Source organism: Lasiodiplodia theobromae (genome assembly GCF_012971845.1).
Source record: "Lasiodiplodia theobromae strain AM2As chromosome Unknown scaffold_3, whole genome shotgun sequence".
Taxonomy (NCBI): Eukaryota; Fungi; Ascomycota; class Dothideomycetes; order Botryosphaeriales; family Botryosphaeriaceae; genus Lasiodiplodia; species Lasiodiplodia theobromae.
Window position 1 is genome coordinate 189,380 of NW_023336519.1, and position 19,343 is coordinate 208,722.

The 19,343-nt window shown below is 58.5% G+C and overlaps 2 protein-coding genes across 2 annotated transcripts; one reads left to right on the forward strand and one right to left on the reverse strand.

The window, feature by feature from the left end:
* Window positions 1-5,791: 5,791 nt before the first annotated feature.
* On the reverse strand, window positions 5,792-7,546 carry LTHEOB_1014 (Zinc finger GATA-type protein; the record flags this gene model as incomplete). Its single annotated transcript, XM_035506752.1, has 5 exons — window positions 5,792-5,892; window positions 5,949-6,054; window positions 6,112-6,444; window positions 6,496-7,459; window positions 7,515-7,546. The coding sequence occupies 5 exons, from the start codon at window positions 7,544-7,546 to the stop codon at window positions 5,792-5,794; spliced, it is 1,536 nt and encodes a 511-aa protein (XP_035367361.1).
* Window positions 7,547-15,401: 7,855 nt separating this feature from the next.
* On the forward strand, window positions 15,402-18,621 carry LTHEOB_1015 (Sterol regulatory element binding protein sre1; the record flags this gene model as incomplete). Its single annotated transcript, XM_035506763.1, has 3 exons — window positions 15,402-15,461; window positions 15,538-18,129; window positions 18,199-18,621. The coding sequence occupies 3 exons, from the start codon at window positions 15,402-15,404 to the stop codon at window positions 18,619-18,621; spliced, it is 3,075 nt and encodes a 1,024-aa protein (XP_035367362.1).
* Between the last annotated feature and the right edge of the window lie 722 nt (window positions 18,622-19,343).

Genomic DNA, 19,343 nt, shown 5'->3' on the forward strand with positions numbered 1-19,343 from the left:
AGAAGTTTCTTTGGTAATCTTGTTTGATCTGTGGTAATCATGGTAGCGTGCTGGTCGCGCAAGGGCTCTGAAAGAGTTGGTCAAGCAAGTATTTGGTACTGTAGATTGGGCTCGGTTATGTTTCTCCTTTTCCTGATGGTTTAGAAGCTGGTGTATTGTTAATGCTGTTATGATGGTAAACTTAATCCCCACCTATACATTCATTAAAAAAAAAGGTCCCCGCAACAGTGACAAAACATGCCTCGTGTATGCCTCTTTACCAGTCTTCAGTCTTAGAGTTGCGGTTTCTCCTCGTTGGCTCTGGACTGAACATAGCGGAGGAGCAGTCGAAGCAGTCACCATCAAAACAGTGGCCTGGGGTTGAAGTCACTAAGCGGGAAGCTTAGTCAGGCCATGGCCATCGCCTCAAACCGCAGCTACTACCGAAGTAGGAAGAACAACGCTTACAGCTGTGGGAGCGGTAACTAGTACTGGTGAATTTCATGCTAGCCTTGTATTTAGATCACTCAATAGTCACTGTCCTTTGATTGGCCTCGAAGTGATTCTAGAAACTAGCCTGATTGGTCGAAATGCTAAGAACGGCTATTAAGATGCTGTGCCTTATTGGCCACCACTAGATTAGTGGTTGGTCTACGACGGTGACCAGTCCCGAGCATCAACGAAAGAAAGAGTAGTTCGTTCCGTCAACTTTCACGCCACCGACGTGATAATCACACGACTCTGATATACCGGCCATACCTTCCGGCGAACTGGTCTTTTCCCCGGAGCACAGCCTTTCAGTTCGCCATGGCGTGATCCCAAACCCCACGAGTTCTAGACACTGGCGGCACGGCCTCCATCGCCACACTGCTCGGGAGAATCCCGTTCATCTTCATCGTCTCTCCCCGAGGGGCAATGCCAGATCACACGATGGCCCGAGATAACGGAGAAACGGATCTATCCCATTCCCGGTCCACACCATGGTCCTCAGGGTAATGTAGAATACCACACAAAAGAGTAACAGTAACGCGGGAAAAACGTACGACATGTATCGGATGCGTACGTGCTATATCCGCTAACCGATCATCTCTCGGTTATCACAATTCACAATCTCATCAACGACCGTTGGCCCCGCCGTCGGTTCTCTCGGCCATGGCCCCCGAAACGAAAGCAGATTTGAGAGGGTTTTAGTTTCCCCACACCATCGAGAGATTAAATGAGAGAAAAAAAAAGAATGGTGCACACTCATCTTCGTTGCCCGCCCGCATGACTGCTTGCCGGACGCGCCGTCTTGCCGCCGCTGCTCACGCCGCAAAACGCCGCCGCAGTCGATCTCCGATCTCCACCCGCGCGCGCTTCGGAGCGGCCCCAGAAAGATGGGAGCGGGCGCGCCGCGCACTACTAACCACCACCATGACCATCCCGCACGTGGCCCTGATGGATTTTCATTTCGATTTTTTTTTCTCTTTCTTGATTGCCCCCCTCCCAACCGAGCCGGGCCGGCCACGCGATGGCGCGTAGGTATGCGAGAGATCTCGGTTCTTCCTTCATCCTTTCTTTGCTTTGCTTTCTTGGCTGGCTGGTACCTACCTAAATCCGAAAGCTTGTATCGGAATTATCCGTTACACTTTTTCCCCCCCTTCTTTCTGCTTGCATGTGACACACCAAAGCGAGTAAGGTCCGCATGTAGTCACCTAAATCTGACTTGCCATGAATCAGTTCTTCATTTTGGTTGCCCATGGCAAGAGCGTAGGTTTGGTGGGTGGTTGGGAGAGGCGACGACGTAAGGTGTGTGTATACGAACGGCAGGCAGGTACCAAAAAAAGGCACGTCATCGGTCCTTGCAGGAGCCTGTGAGCCAATCGATTGATTTCAATTTTTTTTCTCCAACATCACCCCCCGTAGCGGCCGACGTTGCCACCGAGCCGGCCGGCTGATCGCGATTTGAGATTTGCGTAGCCGGGGGGGAGGGCGCTTCCGCGGCGGGAAGAGGGGAAAAGAGGAAGAGGGGCAGAGCGGCTCGGAAAGCGCAAAAGCGCCACAGTGACCATCTTCCCCCCCCTCTTCCTCTCTCCAACCAGCGCGAGAGATGAAATGACGATGGGAACCATTCCGAACACGGTATCGGCCCATCTGGCAGAGCTGGGGCCACCAACAAAACGTGAACATCCAACTTGCAGGGAGCGAGCAAGCAAATAGTTGATTTAGTTCAGAGAAAGAAAGACCGAAAGTGACAAACAGGAGGCCACGCGATCGCTCGGCGAGGAAAGAACAAGCGAGATCCCATGTCTCTGCCAACAACAGCTGCCCTGAGCCCGTCCCAAAATGATCGAATGCGGTGGGGCGATCGTGGGGTTTGCGATTTTAGGGCGAGCAGATGCGTGTGTCTGTGTGTGTAGGATTCTTTGTTGTTTTCTGTTGCCCTTTCGTTCACTCTCTGTGCCTCTTTTCACCGTCTCCTTTGCTTTACTTGATTGAGCAAGCTATGTCCCGCAGGAATCTTCCGAAATATTTTTTCTCTTGCCCGTGCCGTGCCGCTCTCTGGCCTCGCATTTCTAGTTGTATTGGGAAACCCGCGCGAGACCGGTCGTTGCTGGGGCACGGAGAAAACAAAATGCTGGGACAGCACTTGCATGTCATGGGTCGCCAGATGCAATGCAAGATCCGGCTAAAGCACGGAACCAAAGACAGGCTTTGGAATCAATGGAGAGCTCCGGGGTTAAAGAAAACAAGGGACGACGTCTCACAAACCCCAGAAGCAATTTAAGAGAGAAACAAGCGCGTCATAAGAAGGGGGGACGGAAGGCGCAAGAGAGCAGGAATAATAAATGCGAGAGAGAGAAAAAAAAGCCTGCTTGCCTGCAAGTGAGCTTCCATAAGAGGGCATTGCCTCGGCCGCTGTTCCGCACCAATTATTTGCAACGAGAGCTGGTGCTGTGCCCTAGCGGGGCGCGCTGGTGCAGCGGGACGAGCGGGCGCCCCGGCCACCGAAACCCACGGTACCTTTACTCTTGTTGCCCGCACTTCTTGGACGTCCAGCCCCTCACGTCTAGTCAGTGGTATCCCGCATGCCTGGCTCTCCCCTCCCCAAGCGCGCCAGCGGAGAGAAGGTGGAAATTGTCTGGACCCATCGGAAGGAGCCTCGGTTAGTAACAGGAGAGTAATCAGACGATTCTACTAAAAAAAAAGTCTGTGAGTACAGAGACAGAGAGGCCGAATCGCCCGACTAGCTTGCCCGCTGCGGTTCCGCTGGTGAAGGGCGCTTAAGGCGTTTTTGGAAGGCCAACCCCACCATATTGCGTCGTCTTTGTGCCCCCATCTAACTTGCCTATAGAGATCGAAAAAAATAGGGGGTTGAGACGCATGCTGTGGGAACAGCCGAGGACGAGAGAAAGGGCCGTTGTCTTTGCTTTTTTCTTTTTTTCTCCCGTGGACATCCGCATTGCCCATTTCAGGTAGCCTCGTCGTTGCTCTGCCCACTTACCGCCGTGTGCATGCATAGGTAGCCGCCCGCCTGGGACCGGATCGCAAAAGAGCATGAACAGGGACCGGCGGCAAGGCGAGCCACGCACTCGCGCACACGCATGCACCTGAGCGCGAGCTGAGCATGCGGTGACGAGGGGGGAGACGGGACAGTGATCTGCCAGGAGCGAAGAGAGACAGTTGGGTGAAGTGTAGTTCGCATCGGTATCACCGCGAATCTGACCAACTACTCTTGTCTCAAACAAGAAACCGATGGAGAGTGACGGATGGAAGGGGTGAACGACACGCGACAAGCACCGACAGACTGGTAGTAGGGACAAAGAAAAGCAGATGCGCAGTGAGAAGGCATGTGTGAATCTGGAAGGGCGGTGGTCATCTTTGACGCAACATGATGCATAACGGCGCTTCGGTACTCTACGCTGTATCAGGCGGCGGACCTGGCTGTCCCGCTGACCAAAGGGCGGAGGCAACTCATCAAGCAGCTGGCTCTTTTCAAAGGGTTACCCTGCCCTAACCTGGTGCAACACGCGGCGCCGGAGACGAGGCGTACCGGCGGCCCTTCCGTCATTGGACCCAGTCCCAGGGAACCAAAGGTGCTGTCACCCGGTTCTGGACAGTGCGTGCCGGGGTAGACGATGCATGAGAAGGAGGGAGGCTTCAGAAGAGTGGATATGAGAGAGGGGGAGGGGAAGGGGGAAATGGGGAAGAAAAGCAAAGAGCAACTTGCAGCAAACGCGCTTTTTGGACGCCCAAACGACGGCCCATGAGCAGGGCATGACGAGGAGAAACGAGGCTGCAAGAGAGCGAAAAGAGAGGCAAAAGAATGCAAAAAACCTGACAGTGCAAAGAGCTTACATGAAGTCTGGCGGTCGTGACCGGAACAACTTCGCCAAGGTATCCTAACGCAGATCAGTCGGTCTTGGTCGCAGCAGACAAGGGAGAATCATGTTAGAAATCATGTCATGATGAGATGTGGCTTTGCTTTTTCTTCGTTCCGCCCGCTGTTTAAGGGCGAAGCGGTGGAGGCGGTGGCTGCGGCGCCGGCTTCGAGGCTGGACGACACCTCCAAATGCCGCCACGAATCAGAGACAGACGATCGGCGGGGGGAAAGCGGAACGGCGGCTGCCTGTAGGGATCGTGAGCGGCAAGTAGCGGGGCCCGCATGGTCCGCGGCGTTGGAACAAGGGGGCCCAGGCGCCCGCGGCGCCAGCTCTGCGGCGGGCGCGCGGCGGACGGGGCGGACGAGGCAAACTGACTGTCGCCTTGCGGTGCCTGACATTGATGCTCGTCGGCACCGGGCACATCGGTTCCGTCGGTCGCATGCGTCACGGTCGGGAAAGATGCGGTGCCTCGTCGTCTTGTCTTCCCATTCAACGTCCCCCATTCTCCGCCCGCCACACTACCTCGTGGAATAGATAAAAGAATAGGTTCAATAAAGTCGTACAAGAGAAGTCGGAAATATGCCTTCGAACAAGCCCAATCCCTGAAAGGAACAAGTGTCTCCCCCCAACGCCGATGCCAAAACTCAAGAGACTCCTGGGGCTGAGAGCGACCTAGTAGCCGCCCATGCCATGCACGCGTTCGCAGAAATGAAAAGACAAACTCTAGGCCTGGGACAGAGAAAGAGAAAAAAAGCAGACAGCGCGGATAAACAGCGTACATGCAGAAAGCCGTTACGACGAGCCAATGCCCGCATCCCCGGGTCCAGAGTTGAAGCAGAAAGATCCGAAAACTGTAAAGACAAGCGAGCCCTGCCGTGTCCCTTACCATGAACCTTGCCGAAAAGCAATCTGACCACAGTTCGGTGTGCAAAGAAAAATGCAGGGGAAGAGACCAACTGAAGGACCGGCCGATGAGACAGCGTCGAAGAGAACGAACGAAATAAGGGTCTCTGACAAGGCGCCCGGATGCTCCTTCCGACCGCAATGCAAATCGCAAAAATAGCTGTGAATCTGTCGTCTGCCCGGACCATATGACGCACCACCCGAAGATCCCCTAGAAGAGACAAAATGCAGGTTATTTCTTCCTTGGACAACCTGGCGCCGCCCCCTCCCCCCAGGCGTTGTGAAACGCGTAATCTCCTGAATGAGTATGTCCTCGATCATCCTGGCGCCGATCCCTTTTTGCCGAAAACACAAGAAGTAGACATACATATCGAAAAGATGCGAGGTTTATGCGAAGTTTTTGAGTCGGCCAGAGGACTCCCGGCCGCGTGGGAATAAGCAATGCCGTGCTATCCGAAAAGCGCTGAGATCTGCGAGTCTCACGTCCCGATGCGGTGTCAACTCCGGCGGTGCAGCTTTTCCTTGCTGAAATGTCGAAGGCGGCCTCAGGCCGGTGGTGATCCTGGCCCGAGGGACTTCGGCCGCAAATTCGAGCTGCCGATAGGCGCCTTGTTGGCGCCCATTTTTCGTGTGAGCTTGGCGTAGTCTGGAGCGCATCAGCAGGTGTTCTGTTTGCTTTACGGCAATAGCTGTGAAACTTACGAAGACCGCAGGCGTTGCACAGGGTACGTGCGCCGTCTGGACCTCTCCGCCACTCTGGGGTTTCCGCCCGGTTGCAGCTGTGACAACGACCCGGGGGCGCCGCGCGCTGCGAGACATGTCAGCTTTTGCCATCACACTTGACCAGTCTCAGAAAGATACGCACCCCTCTGCGCTTCTTTGGGTCAGACCCTGCAAAGCCACCACCACCCTTCGGATCCTCTCCATACGGATTGTGGGCCTCTTCGGGTTCGTAGCCGTTTGCTGCCTTGAACCTCGGGTCTTGTGCTTGTTCAGCCAGGTGCGCTTGCTGCGTCGTTAGCACCACTTCACGGATCCGTGCTAACGATTCCACGATCCGCTGGCTCTGCTTCATCAACTCGTCGACTTCGTGGATCGCCGGCGTTGAGCCCGGGAGAGGCCCAGCCCGCTGAGCATGGTGCGCCCGCTGCCCGTATATCCTCAGGAATTCGTTCAGGCGCCCGCTTCCCTCTGCGATCTGTCTCATTTTTAGCGTTATGCTTAAGAATGGCGTCTGTTGACCACCTACCTCGTTGAGAGAAGCTTCGAAATCAAAGTTGTCGAGATGGCGCTTGACCGACTCTCCGTAGAGTGCAGGCCCCGCATTCCTCCCGGCTCTTTTACTTTCCTCCGCCCGCCTGACTTCCGCTCCATCGGACCTCCACGTGGGTGGATAGCCTCCCGATGCGGAATAAGCTGCCGGAGCTGACGGGGGATAAGGAGGGTTGACTTGACTCGGAGGGGGCGGTGGCGGAGGAGCACTGTAGGGATACGCAGCAGGAGGATACGGGTGGTTGTAGCCGAATGGCTGTTGCTGTGGTTGCACCGGTGCAGCTTGTTGAGGCGTCTGTTCATATGCTGGAGACTGTTGCTGTGAATAAGGATACCCCGCGCTGAACGAAGAAGGTCTCGAGTTGTTTACGGGAGACGGCTCCGTCCGTAACGGGTGCAGAGTCGGCAGTTTAGGATTGTGAGTAGTTGGTAATGTCGGCCTCGGCGGGTCCTGTGGTGCTTGAGAGTAAGGTGGCTGAGGGGGCGGCTTCATGTATGGACTCCGGTCCGTTTGCTGCGAGGAAAAGTCCTGAGAGAAGTGTCTCCTGGCAGAGTCCGGATGTGAAGTTGCCGAGCTCGGCGGAGGCTGGAAGTACTGGGAGGCGGGCGGCGGAGCCGTCGAGGTTGGGTGAGGCGGGTAGGGCATTGGCTGCTCGGATGCCAGCGCTTCGTGAATGGACGGTAACGACTGCCTTGCAGGCGGTTTTTGCTCCTTCTCATCTCCAGATGTGCGGCGGGACTCCGGGGGAGAAATGAGGCCTGCTAAGCTTGCTGGCGGTGCGCTGGCAGCGGGCGCGTGATGGCTGGCGTAGGGCGGGGGAGGGTTTGAGTAGGGAAACGACGGGCTGACCATGGCCGCGGCGGAGTGCTTTCGCTGGAAATCCGTGTCGTCTCGTCTGCTCTTCTCGGCATCTATGGAAGATATTGAAGGCAAAATGGCGCTAGCAACAGGTTAGATACACTCTCGTCCACACGCTGCGCCAGACAAACACGCACCTCTGCCGACTGCCGGCTTCCATTGCTTCCATGCGGGACGGCAGCGTGGTCGGATCGACACGCTACCTGGCGTCCAACGACGACGCTCTCAGGCTCTGGGGGGTTGTGTCGCCCGGCAGCTGTAGCTTCCCGCAAACAGGTGACAGCGGCGGCGCGACGAGTTGCCCGTCACGCACGCGCTGGCGGTGATGTAATGCGTTGCCGGCGGGCGAACGCCGTCTTTGGGGCGGGCGAATGCTGGCGGCGGGGGGCGTGTGGGCGGACCGGCGAGGCGGGCGCTGGGAGCTGTGAAGAGAAGCCTGACGTAAGGCGAGACGGTGGAACGCGGCGAGGGCGAGCAGCTCCAATGGCGGCGGGCTAGCGCGCTCGGTGACGGGCGAGTCTGGCGAAGAAGGTGGTCGGCGTCACTGGTCGCGCGCACAGCAGTATAGGTGTGGTGGTGAGGTATCCCGTGATCGTGCGGGTGGGAGCGAGGACAGCAGTTTTAACGGCGTGCTGCAACGGGCATTACGGGGCGGAGGCGCTGGGATGGGAGGGGAAGACGGGGATATCTAGCTAGATGGCCGCAGCAGACGATAGATGCGATCGGAGATGACCCGCGACGCAGCAGGGCAGGGACTTGACGGGGAGTCGTATCGCTGCCCGTGGACGGCGGCAGGCACCCTGGCCGCGCGCGCGCTGGAGGCCGTTAGACTGCTGCTAATCGGATCTGTGCTGCGCAGGCCGGCCCTTGCAAAGCTTATGGGCGCCGCGGGCAGGCGACCAGGAGGGAGCGATGTGCGCGGCCGGCGTGGGTAGGGAATAAAGCGCCTAGCGGTGGTGATGTCGGCTCAGATTCGCCTCCGCCAAGCGCGGCGAGCAAGATCAGCGCGCAGAGCAGGATCTGGCTGCCCTGGACACGAGACACGGCCTTCTTCAGCGCGGCAGGGCCAGCGGCGCGTCACGGCGTCACCACTCCAAGTCGACATCATCACGATCCAGCAGCCCGCGCGGGCTGGCGTCGGCCGGCGCGCAGGGCTGCCGGTGCGCGCATCGCTGAGCGCTGGCGCCCCTTTCTCCACGCCGCGCCCCTTCTGCGGATGCGAGGCAAAGCGAGCGGCGTGCGGGCCCGAGGCCGTGGGACGAATCAAGTGGAGGCCGCCCACGGCTGATCGAGATCTGTCGCGGCAGAGCTAGGAGCCGCTCCCTGCGTGCGTGCCAGCGGCGGCGAAGGCAAGTGCCGGCGATTGCTGATTGAGCGCGTGTGGTGCCGCCGCTGCGTCTCCCAGATGCGATGCGATGCGCTGCCGAGATCTGAGCCTGAATCATCCGAGCGCGGCGGGGGGCGCGCCGTGACGCTGACGATGCCGATGAGCGCTGCGCGTGCTCCGGCCAGCGCGACCGCAACGAGCGCGACGCCCGACAGCAGGCACATCAGGCCACACGACAGCTTGGGCCCCCGGCCGATTGGCCCCGTCGCTGCTTCAACTTTCAAGCGAGTCCACGTTGTTGCGGGCGTGCCCACCCGCCCCAACGCTCCGGCCACAGCGCTGCTAGGGTGCCGCCGCGACCCGCCTGTCATCGCGTTTTCTTGCTTCCGGCAGCGCCATAACGGCGTCGCAGACGACGAAGCCCCCCCGATCCGCGCTATGGTGCATTCGCCTTTGAGATCAGATCCCGGCGCCTGGCGGATAGATACCCGTTATCGTGTCACGCTTTGCCTTTCCGAGGCGCAACATGGCCGCAATATTGGACGCACCGCCGCCCTGCATGCCGCTGGCCGGCCACATATGCACGATCCGACGCGACCAAGATTGGCTCACGCCGTAATGCGATCTGCGTCAGCGCTCCGCGGCCAGAGCTGATCTTCACGCCCGGTTTCACTGATCTGCTTTGGGCGGCCTCGCAGCCCAAGCCACTGCTCACCAGCTCCATCACGCGCGCTCCAAAGCTGAGAGTGTTTTCATCAAATCTCACTGCCCCCGCCGGCTATTCGCGCAGCAGCATGTGATGGCCCGCCGGCTCGACCCTTCCTCCCGCTCAGACAAAACGCTGCGTGTTTGACCCGGCAAGACCCTGAATAAATCGCCGGCCTAGCCGCAAGCAGCTACCGCCATCACCTCTGCATCTGATGCGATCGTGCATCTGTCGCTGCGTCCTGTCCGACCAGCGCGCGCCGACTCTGTGCGCCCCAGCCCCGCCATCGTGTCCGACAGCGCACGCCGCGGTGGAGACACTTGGCTTCTTTCCAGCGCTCCGGCGCGCGGGCAACGGACTGCGGGTGGCGGGCACCCAACGCGGCGGGGAGGGGAAAGGGGTTCCCAGCCTGCAGCGCTCCGATTCGAGTGCTTGCCGCTTTGGACGACCAGCCTTGTTGGCAGTTGCAGATCCCCGCATTCGGGTCGCCCGTTCGGGTCGGTAGCCCACCACGCTGCCTGCTCTCGCTGCGCAACTGCCGCGTTCGAGGGGTCCACGCTAGCCGCCGCCGTTGAGCCTTCTCGAACCAGGCCCGCGCACGGCTGCGCACTGTTTGATGAAAAGCCTCTCCCCATCCGCCGAAGCGCGCCCGGCGATTTGCATCGACCAACGAGAACCGACTCATTTTCGATGCTTGTCCAGGCGCCAGAGAACGTGGCGGTAAAGTGCAGCCGGAGCCAATTGGCACATCACGACCCAGATCTCGAACCCTGAAGCCCCTGACGGCTCCGCCATCAGACGGACTGACGGCACCTCGTGCCGCAAATCGCCCCATTGCCATTATTCAGAGCTGAAGCACCTGCCAACCGCACCCCGGCCCTGACTCGATCTGTCAAGCGCCCGTAAGGCTGTCGTTCGCTGTTGCGTTCCTCGTGCTCGGGAACATCGCGAATCGACCAACGAACAAGGGCCTTCCCTGCCGCATCGCCGACTATTCATAAGCTTACTGCTTAGGGCGCGACCATGACACATGAGCGGGCAGCGAACCTCCTGGCCGGGCCCCACGCCATCCTATTGCCTATAGCGTCACCCTGCTATCGTCCAGGTTCCTGGCACTGTCTCAAATTTTGAATGGCTACTGCTGCGTCAAAACCACCGCTGCAATTCCGGTTCTGCCTATCTTCATCGCCCCCCCTGGACGACAGGTTTGGCCCGCTGGAGCCAGCTGTCAGACGGGCCGCTTCGGCAGCAAGTAACATCATCTGCACCCGTCCGGTCGACATTGGAGGCGCACGCCCATCTCACCTCACGATCAGACCGCGGGGGCCAATGTCTCCGATGGCGGCCTCCAGCATGGGCGAGGAGCGCCTCTGCCGCTCTGACGCAGCGCGCACTAAACTCTATCTCATTATGCCGGAAATAACTCGTGCAAGCTCAGGAGTGACCGGCGATGACGCTCCCCCCTTCACCACGACGCCCACCCGGCGGATCCGGGGGGGACCCTGACGAATCGCGGAAGACTTTCCGATCCGCTCGATCCGCCTTGCAAGGCAAAGCAACACACGTCCGTTGGGGCCCCTCTGAGTTCCTGCCTTGTTGCAGACACGCCGCGTCGGCGTTTCCGTCAGATACGAGATCTGGGGCTGGGAGAGTCGACCGCACGCCTCGACCCGGACCGATCCACCGACGCACTCTTCATGCAACGCTCGTTAACGGGAGAACCGCATCATGAAGCACCGGCGGCAACCAATCAGCTGCCAAATTGCCCTAAACTTGATGTGCAGCCGAGCCGTCTCCGCGTCCTTTGGGAGGATGAGCACTGACAGGCACGCGAGTAAGGTTTGCTGCCGTAGACATTGCCACTTGGGACGCAATCGGGCGATATGCGCTAACAAAGCTTCACGTGGGTTCCATGTACTACCAACAGCGAACACTCCCCCCGGCCAACCACGCGTCGAAGAAAACCAGTTCTCACGAGCCACTAGACGGACGTTACAACGGCGCTACAGCGCGCTCGATCCGTGGAGCGCCCAGGCGTGTGCCGCGCCCGCTTCATCTACTCCACCTGCTGTCAATTGTCCGCGTGGCTGTTGCGCTGCAGCACGAACCTGCGCCATTCTCTAAAGATACATCTCTCGATCGTTCCACGCGCGGCCTGCTGCTGCCAGGCTTGCATCTCACGTGGGCGCCGAAATCAGAAGAATGAGTGGAGATTCGCTGTGGTCCAACCATCCTTCCAGCGGCCGCCCGTCGAGTATCACAACGCCCGCAGGATAATACCATCTGCCACCACTTTACGCCCGTACGGCCGGGACGCAATATCTGTGGACGGAGAATCTTGCACGTGTCGTCGATGCCCTTGCCTTTCTTTCACGTCTGTAAGACAGGCGGCGCTTTACGCGAGACCGTCGCCCGTCTGCTTGCAGTTCTCTTTGGACCTCTTTCGCAGCTATTCCAAGGAAGTGCTACTCAGGATCAGCCCACTGTACGCAAGACATCTCACGATCGGGTCACAACCTTGTCACATTCCTTTTTCTCCAGCCCAGGCAGCAGGGGAAAATAGCCGACCGAGTGAGATTCGGTACTCCACAACCGACATCGTCATTGCACAGCAGGTGTCAGAAGGGCCTGCCACCCGGGGCGCTGCGGAACGGCATCGGCAAGGGCGACGTCTGTTGATGGCTGCTACTGTTCAGGTGGTGCTCCGGGCCTCGACGAGGTCAAACTCGAGTAAGTGTGCATTAATTGGACAAATGTCGAGAGAAGGGGGAGCACGCCAGCACACCAGCTAGGCAACCCGTCTGGATGACCAATCCGGTCCGTACGAAAGGCGCAGCTGGCGCCAAAACCGGAACGGCATACTTTGAATGAGATAGATCTCATATATGCACGTTTCCCTGCCTGCGTTACCCGCCCGCCCCTCCGCCCGCCTGCCAACCTGCAGATATGTGGCGAAATATATTCTCGGGGCCACGTGTCGTCCTCGAGTGAAACATTGGCAGGCAGGCATTTTTGAGCCCGTCATGGGGTGATTCCCAACGGCGTGGCTTGCTTAAGGGAAGCGACGGATGGTAAGAAGTAGGAAGGGGGGCGCAGGATTACTGCAGCTGCATCGGCGGCGGAGCGCGGGACAGCAGACCGTCAAGCATGCATCCTCCCGAGTTCGGCGCGCGGCGCATATGTACGATGTACCTACCTCTGCTGCCGTGCATCTTGCTTCTCCCCGAAGCTTTTTGGCGCAGATGACAACAGATTGGCAGCAACAAGCCTACGCCAACGCAAGGTGAGTTCGTGGCCTCCCTGCTGCCTCCCCGCTTATCGTTTTTGTGTGACCGCACCTTCGGCTGTGGGATAATTTGGAATGTTCCCTTGCGCGCCTCGTGGGCGTCGGGTCGTATCCGAAGGTGCACCGCACTTGGTTCAAATTCCGATATATGCACAGGCCGTCCCCCACGAAAGCATCTTGTGGACAACATCATCATAATCTCCTCGAATTTACTTTATTGGGGTGAGTCTGCGCAACCGTCGTTTCTGCTCGAGTCGTACCACTAGCTGCAACATGGGTGATGTTTGCATGAACGAAACAACGTCAGAGGGACCGAAGGACCGACTCCACGCCAATAGTGCGAAGGATCGCTATACAGAATGTTGCCAAGGATCATCAAGTCCCGCATTTACTCTTATCAGAATGAATACACGATCAGATCCCATCAAGCGGTGTGTAAGAGGTTACGCAAAGGCACATGCGGAGGTCTAATAGAGCCATCGAGTTGCGAGATCGAAAAAATTCTCCTGAGCACCATACGGCCCATTCCCGACGCAATGGGGAGGATCAAGAGTCATTGAACCGTTTTTCGGACTACTGTAAGATCCTTTAACGGCACCTGTGTACCATGCTCCACCCGATGTGGACAGGCCTTGGAAACTCAATGCCCTACAAGGGAGAGCTGAGGCCACACCGTTATGGACAACGCAGGGACTCGTGATGGGGCAGGTTCACTTACCAGACGGTCGGGTCGCGCCCGCTATTCGTAAGATCCCGATTCCGCGGCGGAGGGGTGCTGGAGAGAAGATGCGAGATGGACGGACGCGTGTGGCCAGCTGCTGCGCCGCACTCTCTGGCTGACGTGGTAAGGCTTTGCGCTCATCACATCTGCGTCGACCCACTCGGCAGGGAAAAAAAACTCCTACGGCAATACGTATCGAATATGGAGCAGTCAAACGGTTGGTAGGCGAGCAGACTCGCCAAAAACTTCACAATTTGCGGCACACTCAACAGCCGCTGAAATTGCGGGAAACCCCCGCGGCTTCTAGAGAGGAGACGTACAGCAGCTTCTGGGAGCAGACTTGCATGTGAAGTCATGGTTTTGGCCGGCGCAGGCCCGAATTACGGTGGGCTCATTCCACAACCGTACGCACTAGCTACTGTATGATGGCAGTCGACGTGCGGGAGTCTCTGTCAAGACGCTGCTCGACAGGACACCGGCCACATTTCTATAATCGTGTGAGATTATAGGAGCATGGGTGGTCGGCTCCCTTCGCCCGGATGAGCGCCGTGTGCATGACAACAGTGGACCCCAGATGCGAGAATCCGGGCGCTTCCAGCGGCGACGAGGACGGCGGACTCGCGGCCGGCGTGGTTGAGAATGCGGCGCGTGTTTCTGGCAGGCGGTCGTCCTGGGGCTTTCACTGCCCGTGCGGCCGGCCGGAGACGCCGCGGGCTGGCATCGTAAGGTCTTGGGACGATCGCTTCTAAGCCAAGCAGGAGAGCATCGTATCACAACGGGTGATTGGGGAAAAGAGTCCGGCACGGCAAGACCAACCGCATCTTGAATGCAGATCGTGCGGTTGGGGCTCGGCAAGATGGATTGATCATCAGTCGTCGTCCGTCCGGGCGGAGTCGCTGTCACGATGGGTCAGTCGACAGCGTTTCCCGGCTGGGTTTGGCTTAAGGGGCGCAGTTGGTGAGGTCTGACACGGCCGTGGATGGAGTTCGACAGTGGCATGAGGGAGCGGCGCTGAGGCTCGCGCCAGCGGACGCGGCCTGCTTTTGTATGCTGCGTCCGGTGCGGTGCCACGGCGTGCAAGGCGATGGTGGTGCATGCAGTGGCGACTCTCATCTACATGCGACAGGCGTCACCAGACTCTGGCGCAGGGCTGCTGTGCGATGCGGAGCCGGCTGGTTCGGCAGCGTTCGAGAATGCGCAGAGAACCGTGAGACAGCGGAGCGTCGCGGCTGGCTCGGGGCTAGCGTACGCTAGGCACCCAGCGCGCGCGGCCGGCCTCGGCGGTGCCTGGAGCAGCGCCCGCAGCAGCGCACGCTGTTTGGCCGCGAGTGCAGGCAGCTAGCATCGCCATCTCGCAGCGTTGCGCCGTCAGATGGGCGGCGCCGTGGCTCGCACCGCGACCCCGTGGAGCGGGCTGCGCTGGTGTGGCGTGGCTGCGGTGCTCGCCGGGTGCTGCGAATGGCAACGCAGGCGAGCGCCTAATGCGCGCAACCCTTGGCCGGCGCAGGCGCCACCAAGCAGGTGGTCTGATTATCCGACCTCCATCATACGACTTTCATCTTCTCCTCTCAATCATCGCTCCCAACGGCGCAGGCGACACGCTCTCCCCTGCGCTTCCCACCAGTCCCAGCGCGCATTCTCGAGCGAACCCTGGCCCACGCCGGCCCTTTGCGCACCGGCCGTCCATCCGCGACACAGTCTCCCGTGAGTGCAGCCCCGGTTGTATCGTGAACCCTGGCCTCGCGATGGGGACGTCTGACCGACCGCTGACTCTGTTGCGTGCCAGGCCCCGACCCTCTCCGCACCCTCCTGCCGCCAGCCGTCAGCTCATGTCATGTCGTGACCCTGATCTCTTTCGTCTTTGGTAAGACCTCTGTTTGGCAGCTCTCTCTTTCAGCCTCATCTCTCGTGGCTCGCACCTGCCCTGCGCCTAGCAACCCCTCCCCCCTCGGCGCGAGCCAGCCACGCTCTACCCTCCAGCAGCATGGCTTCGAACGAGCTAAACGGCGCTCTAGATGACGCGCTGGCGCTCGAGAAGGTCGCCGTACGTCCTCTATGCTGTAGCCATGCACCATCTTGCTGTCTCTCAGGCGGGGCTAACCGCCGGATCGGCGTCGCAGGTTGGACCTTACTGTGTGTTCGACGACTTCAGACCCACGACGAGCCCGTCGGAAGAGCAATCGCGTCCTACAACCCCGATAGAGTCTGCTGGGGTGAATATGGAGGATCCGATGATGTCGACTGAATTCCCCTTCGGCCCTGGTGCGCGGGCGCCGTGGCTGGGGTCTGGTGCCGAAGACCTGTCGCTGGTGCAATCTAGCGATTCGTTCCCGCAGGGCAACTGGGAGGAGTGGATGCGCTGGGACCCCAATGCGCAGACACAGAACCAGCCTGCGCAGGATATAGACGGCCCAGGTCCCGTCCACTACCTCAAGCCCGAAGCCAAGTCGCCCCACGACTCCCACTCGCTATCCCGACCGCAAATGACCAACATCCCCTTCACCTTCGGCGAGGGTATCGAGAACCCTCCCGCCTTTCACTTTAACCATAACACCTCTCCCTCTGTGACCGAGCCTCAGCAGGGCGGCTCATACTTCTCGTCCGACAATCCCGTCTGGAACAATAACGCCGCCCTCGACCAGGCCGATAACGGTCTCTTCTCTCCACTCTCTATCGATCAGCAACAAATGCAATCACAGTCCGTCCCTCATCCTCCCCACTCAACACCTTCGCTCCATCACAGCCCAAGCTCTGTCAATTCCGGCCCGGACCCCAAGACTAGCTCCTCGTCGCAGCAATCGTCGCCCGAGCCTGTCATGTCTGCCGTCACAAAGAAGCGCAAGTCCTCGACCGAGGACGACAGCAGCACTGATCAGAAGTCAAACAAGCAACCCCCCGTCAAAAAGACTGCACACAACATGATCGAAAAGCGATATCGGACCAATCTTAACGACAAGATTGCTGCACTGCGTGACAGCGTGCCCAGCCTTCGAGTCATGTCGCGTGCAAATAACGGTAACGGCGACGAGGAGGATGATCCTGAGGACCTCGAGGGCCTTACGCCCGCCCACAAACTCAACAAAGCCACCGTTCTCTCCAAGGCGACCGAGTACATTCGTCACTTGGAGAAGCGGAACAAGCGTCTTAACGAAGAGGTCGACAGTCTCAAGGCACGGTTGGAGTCGTACGACAAATTTGCAATGATGACTCCAAATCCGATGGCGCAGGCTGTTGGAACTCCTGATGGCATGCGATTCCAAGAAGATCCTTTCGCTGCTGCCGCCGCTCGTGGACAGCCTGTCACCCAGGCTCAAGGAATGATTCCCGTCCCGGAGAGCATGACGAACCTTCAGGCAATGGCATCGCAGCAGCACTACGCAAGCCAGCAGAACGGCTATCCTATGTACACAACTGCCCCCGGAAGGCCCGGTATGAACGCCCAGCAGCACATGGTCAACGGCCGTAGAGGAAACAGCATGATGAACAAGCTGATGGTCGGTTCTCTCGCCGGTCTCATGATCGTTGAGGGCTGGAGAGAGCGTGAGGAAAGTGGGGAAAATCCCGAGGGTCGGGGTCTGTTCGCCTTACCCCTCACGCTCTTCGGACGCTACGGTACCGCCTTGGTACCGCAGTTTGCTACCCACAGCCTGTCCGCTCTTTACCGCTCCCTTCCGCTGCTCAAGCTTTTCCTTGTTCTCGCTGCCGTCGTCTACTTGGTCATTCCGGTCATTGATCCCAAGTCCAAGCCCAGGAAGAAGGCATTTCCGTCGATCAAGCTGCAGCCTGCTCCGTCGCCTGCATCTCCCGTCGAGGTTCGCCGCAAGGCTTGGTTGACTGCTATTCAGACGGTCTGGGTTCCGAGGCACAACTTCTTCCTCGAAGCCGCGGCCGTGTGTCTCAAAGCCCTCAAGCTCAGCTTGAGGAATGTCGTCGGTTGGGATGGATACGCCTACGTCACCGGAACGAACAAGGAACACGAAGTCGCTCGCGTCAAGGCATGGGAGATCGCTTTGGATGCACAACTCACCGGCGGCGATGCCGAAATCAGCAAGGGTAGGTTGATCTTGACGATCATGGCCTCCGGTACCCTCCCCAACACCCCGGCACGTCTTATGCTCAAGGCAATGCACATCCGCATTCTGCTTTGGGAGATCGCCAATGCGGGATACGGTTCGTGGTACATGTTTGAAGAGATCAGCGCCAAGCTGGCTCGAAAGTTCTGGAACAAGGCACGCAACCAGCAGAAGGCTTTGCTTCAATCCGGCCAAGAGTCCGAGAAGCTTCCGGATCATCTGGCTGCATTACTGGATCTCGAATGCAGTGATGTCATGGTGGACAGGATTGTGCAACGTGCGTACAACCTCGCCTGGAACAAGCCGAGTGCGCAGAACACCGAGTCCGACGAGGCCATGGACAGCGTTGTCGAAGATTTCGCAATCTCTTCGCCATTGGATGCCCTCGCCGCCTGGTATTCGAGCTACGCGCTGAACCGGGCACTCGCCGGCTACCTCGAGGCCAATGCCTCGTCTGTCACGGACGAAGTCACGGCCGATCTGAACCTCGCTGCTCGCACTGCACCTCCCAACTCCGTCTCCCAGGTTCGCGCACTCGTTGCCAAGTCGATTCTCCTCGAGAAGGATCGCAGCAGGAACATCATCGCTGCGTTTGATTCTCTCCCTTCGCAGCCACACATTCCCGCGCTCAAGAACAAGGTCAACTCTCCCAGGGCCTTGCTTATGAACGTTGTTGGCGAGGCCCACATCGCCGCTGACGTTCGCAAGTCTCTCACGCTGGTCAAGTGCCTCTCCCTCGCAGAGACTTTCGTTGCGACGGGCAGTGACGAGGCTCGGGTGCGTGCAACATTTGTTGTGAACAATACCTACCTGCCCGAGGGTTCCCTCACCCTCCTTAGCTTCATTGCCGCTTACAAGGTCCTGAAAATCTTCTCTTCTGAGGAGAAGCTGCTCGCCGAGTCGCGACAGGGCCTGGAGCGTATTGCATGCTCGATGCGTGTCTGGATCGGCCGTGAGGCTGGACGACGCAGCGGCTTGAGCACGAAGACTAAGAGCAGAATTGTCGAGGCATGCCTCAGTGTCAGCAAGATGCTTGTCGGCATGCAAGAGAGCGGCAGCAGCGACGAGGGAGATGCTGGATATGCCAGCCAGAGTGATGCAGAGGGTGAGACCAGAACGGTCTCTTGTTGATTTGAGTTCGATTCTTTCATGGCGTTAGGATGGCTCTCTGGAGCATTGGAAGAGACAGTAACGATTTTATCCAAACCACTTCCGGTTTGAGGGTGGGTAACGTATTTGGCTTCGGCGTTTGGGATTCTCACGGCGGAGAACTTGAACAAAAGAAAAGCGGTCGACTTCAGTGTACGACTACGCTCTACCCGGTTTACCTCTTTGCTCGGCTGGCGATTTCGAGCACGATCCACTCGACTCCCGACGTGGACTGATTTTTTGAACGATACCCAGCACCGCTGCTGCGTCTATCGCTTTGTACATGATATGTTCTTGGACCCTGGAACTGCTTTAATCGCTAAGGCGCCTCGTCGGAGTACGTCGCGTTTGTTGATGTTTTTACGTGTTTATGGAGTTCACAAGCTACCGTAGATGTCGGCGTAATTAGTTTTTAGCTATTATACATAGCCATTTTCTTCAGCTACGATGCCGCTAGGCCACACCGGGTACGGAAGAATAAATGTTACTCCTCTCTGGACTCAATCACACCTCAAACACTATCCACAAATGCAAGACTGTGCCGAATATAGCCCCACGTGCGAGGAGACAGGGACTTGGAATCTCTACTGCTACTACCACGAGACGGGAGGGTGCCTACAGCCCTATGCATACATGCAAAGCTGGACGGGGACGGCCACTTTTTTTGTGCCTCGGCATTCGGGAAGCTTTCCCCCAGATCTTGC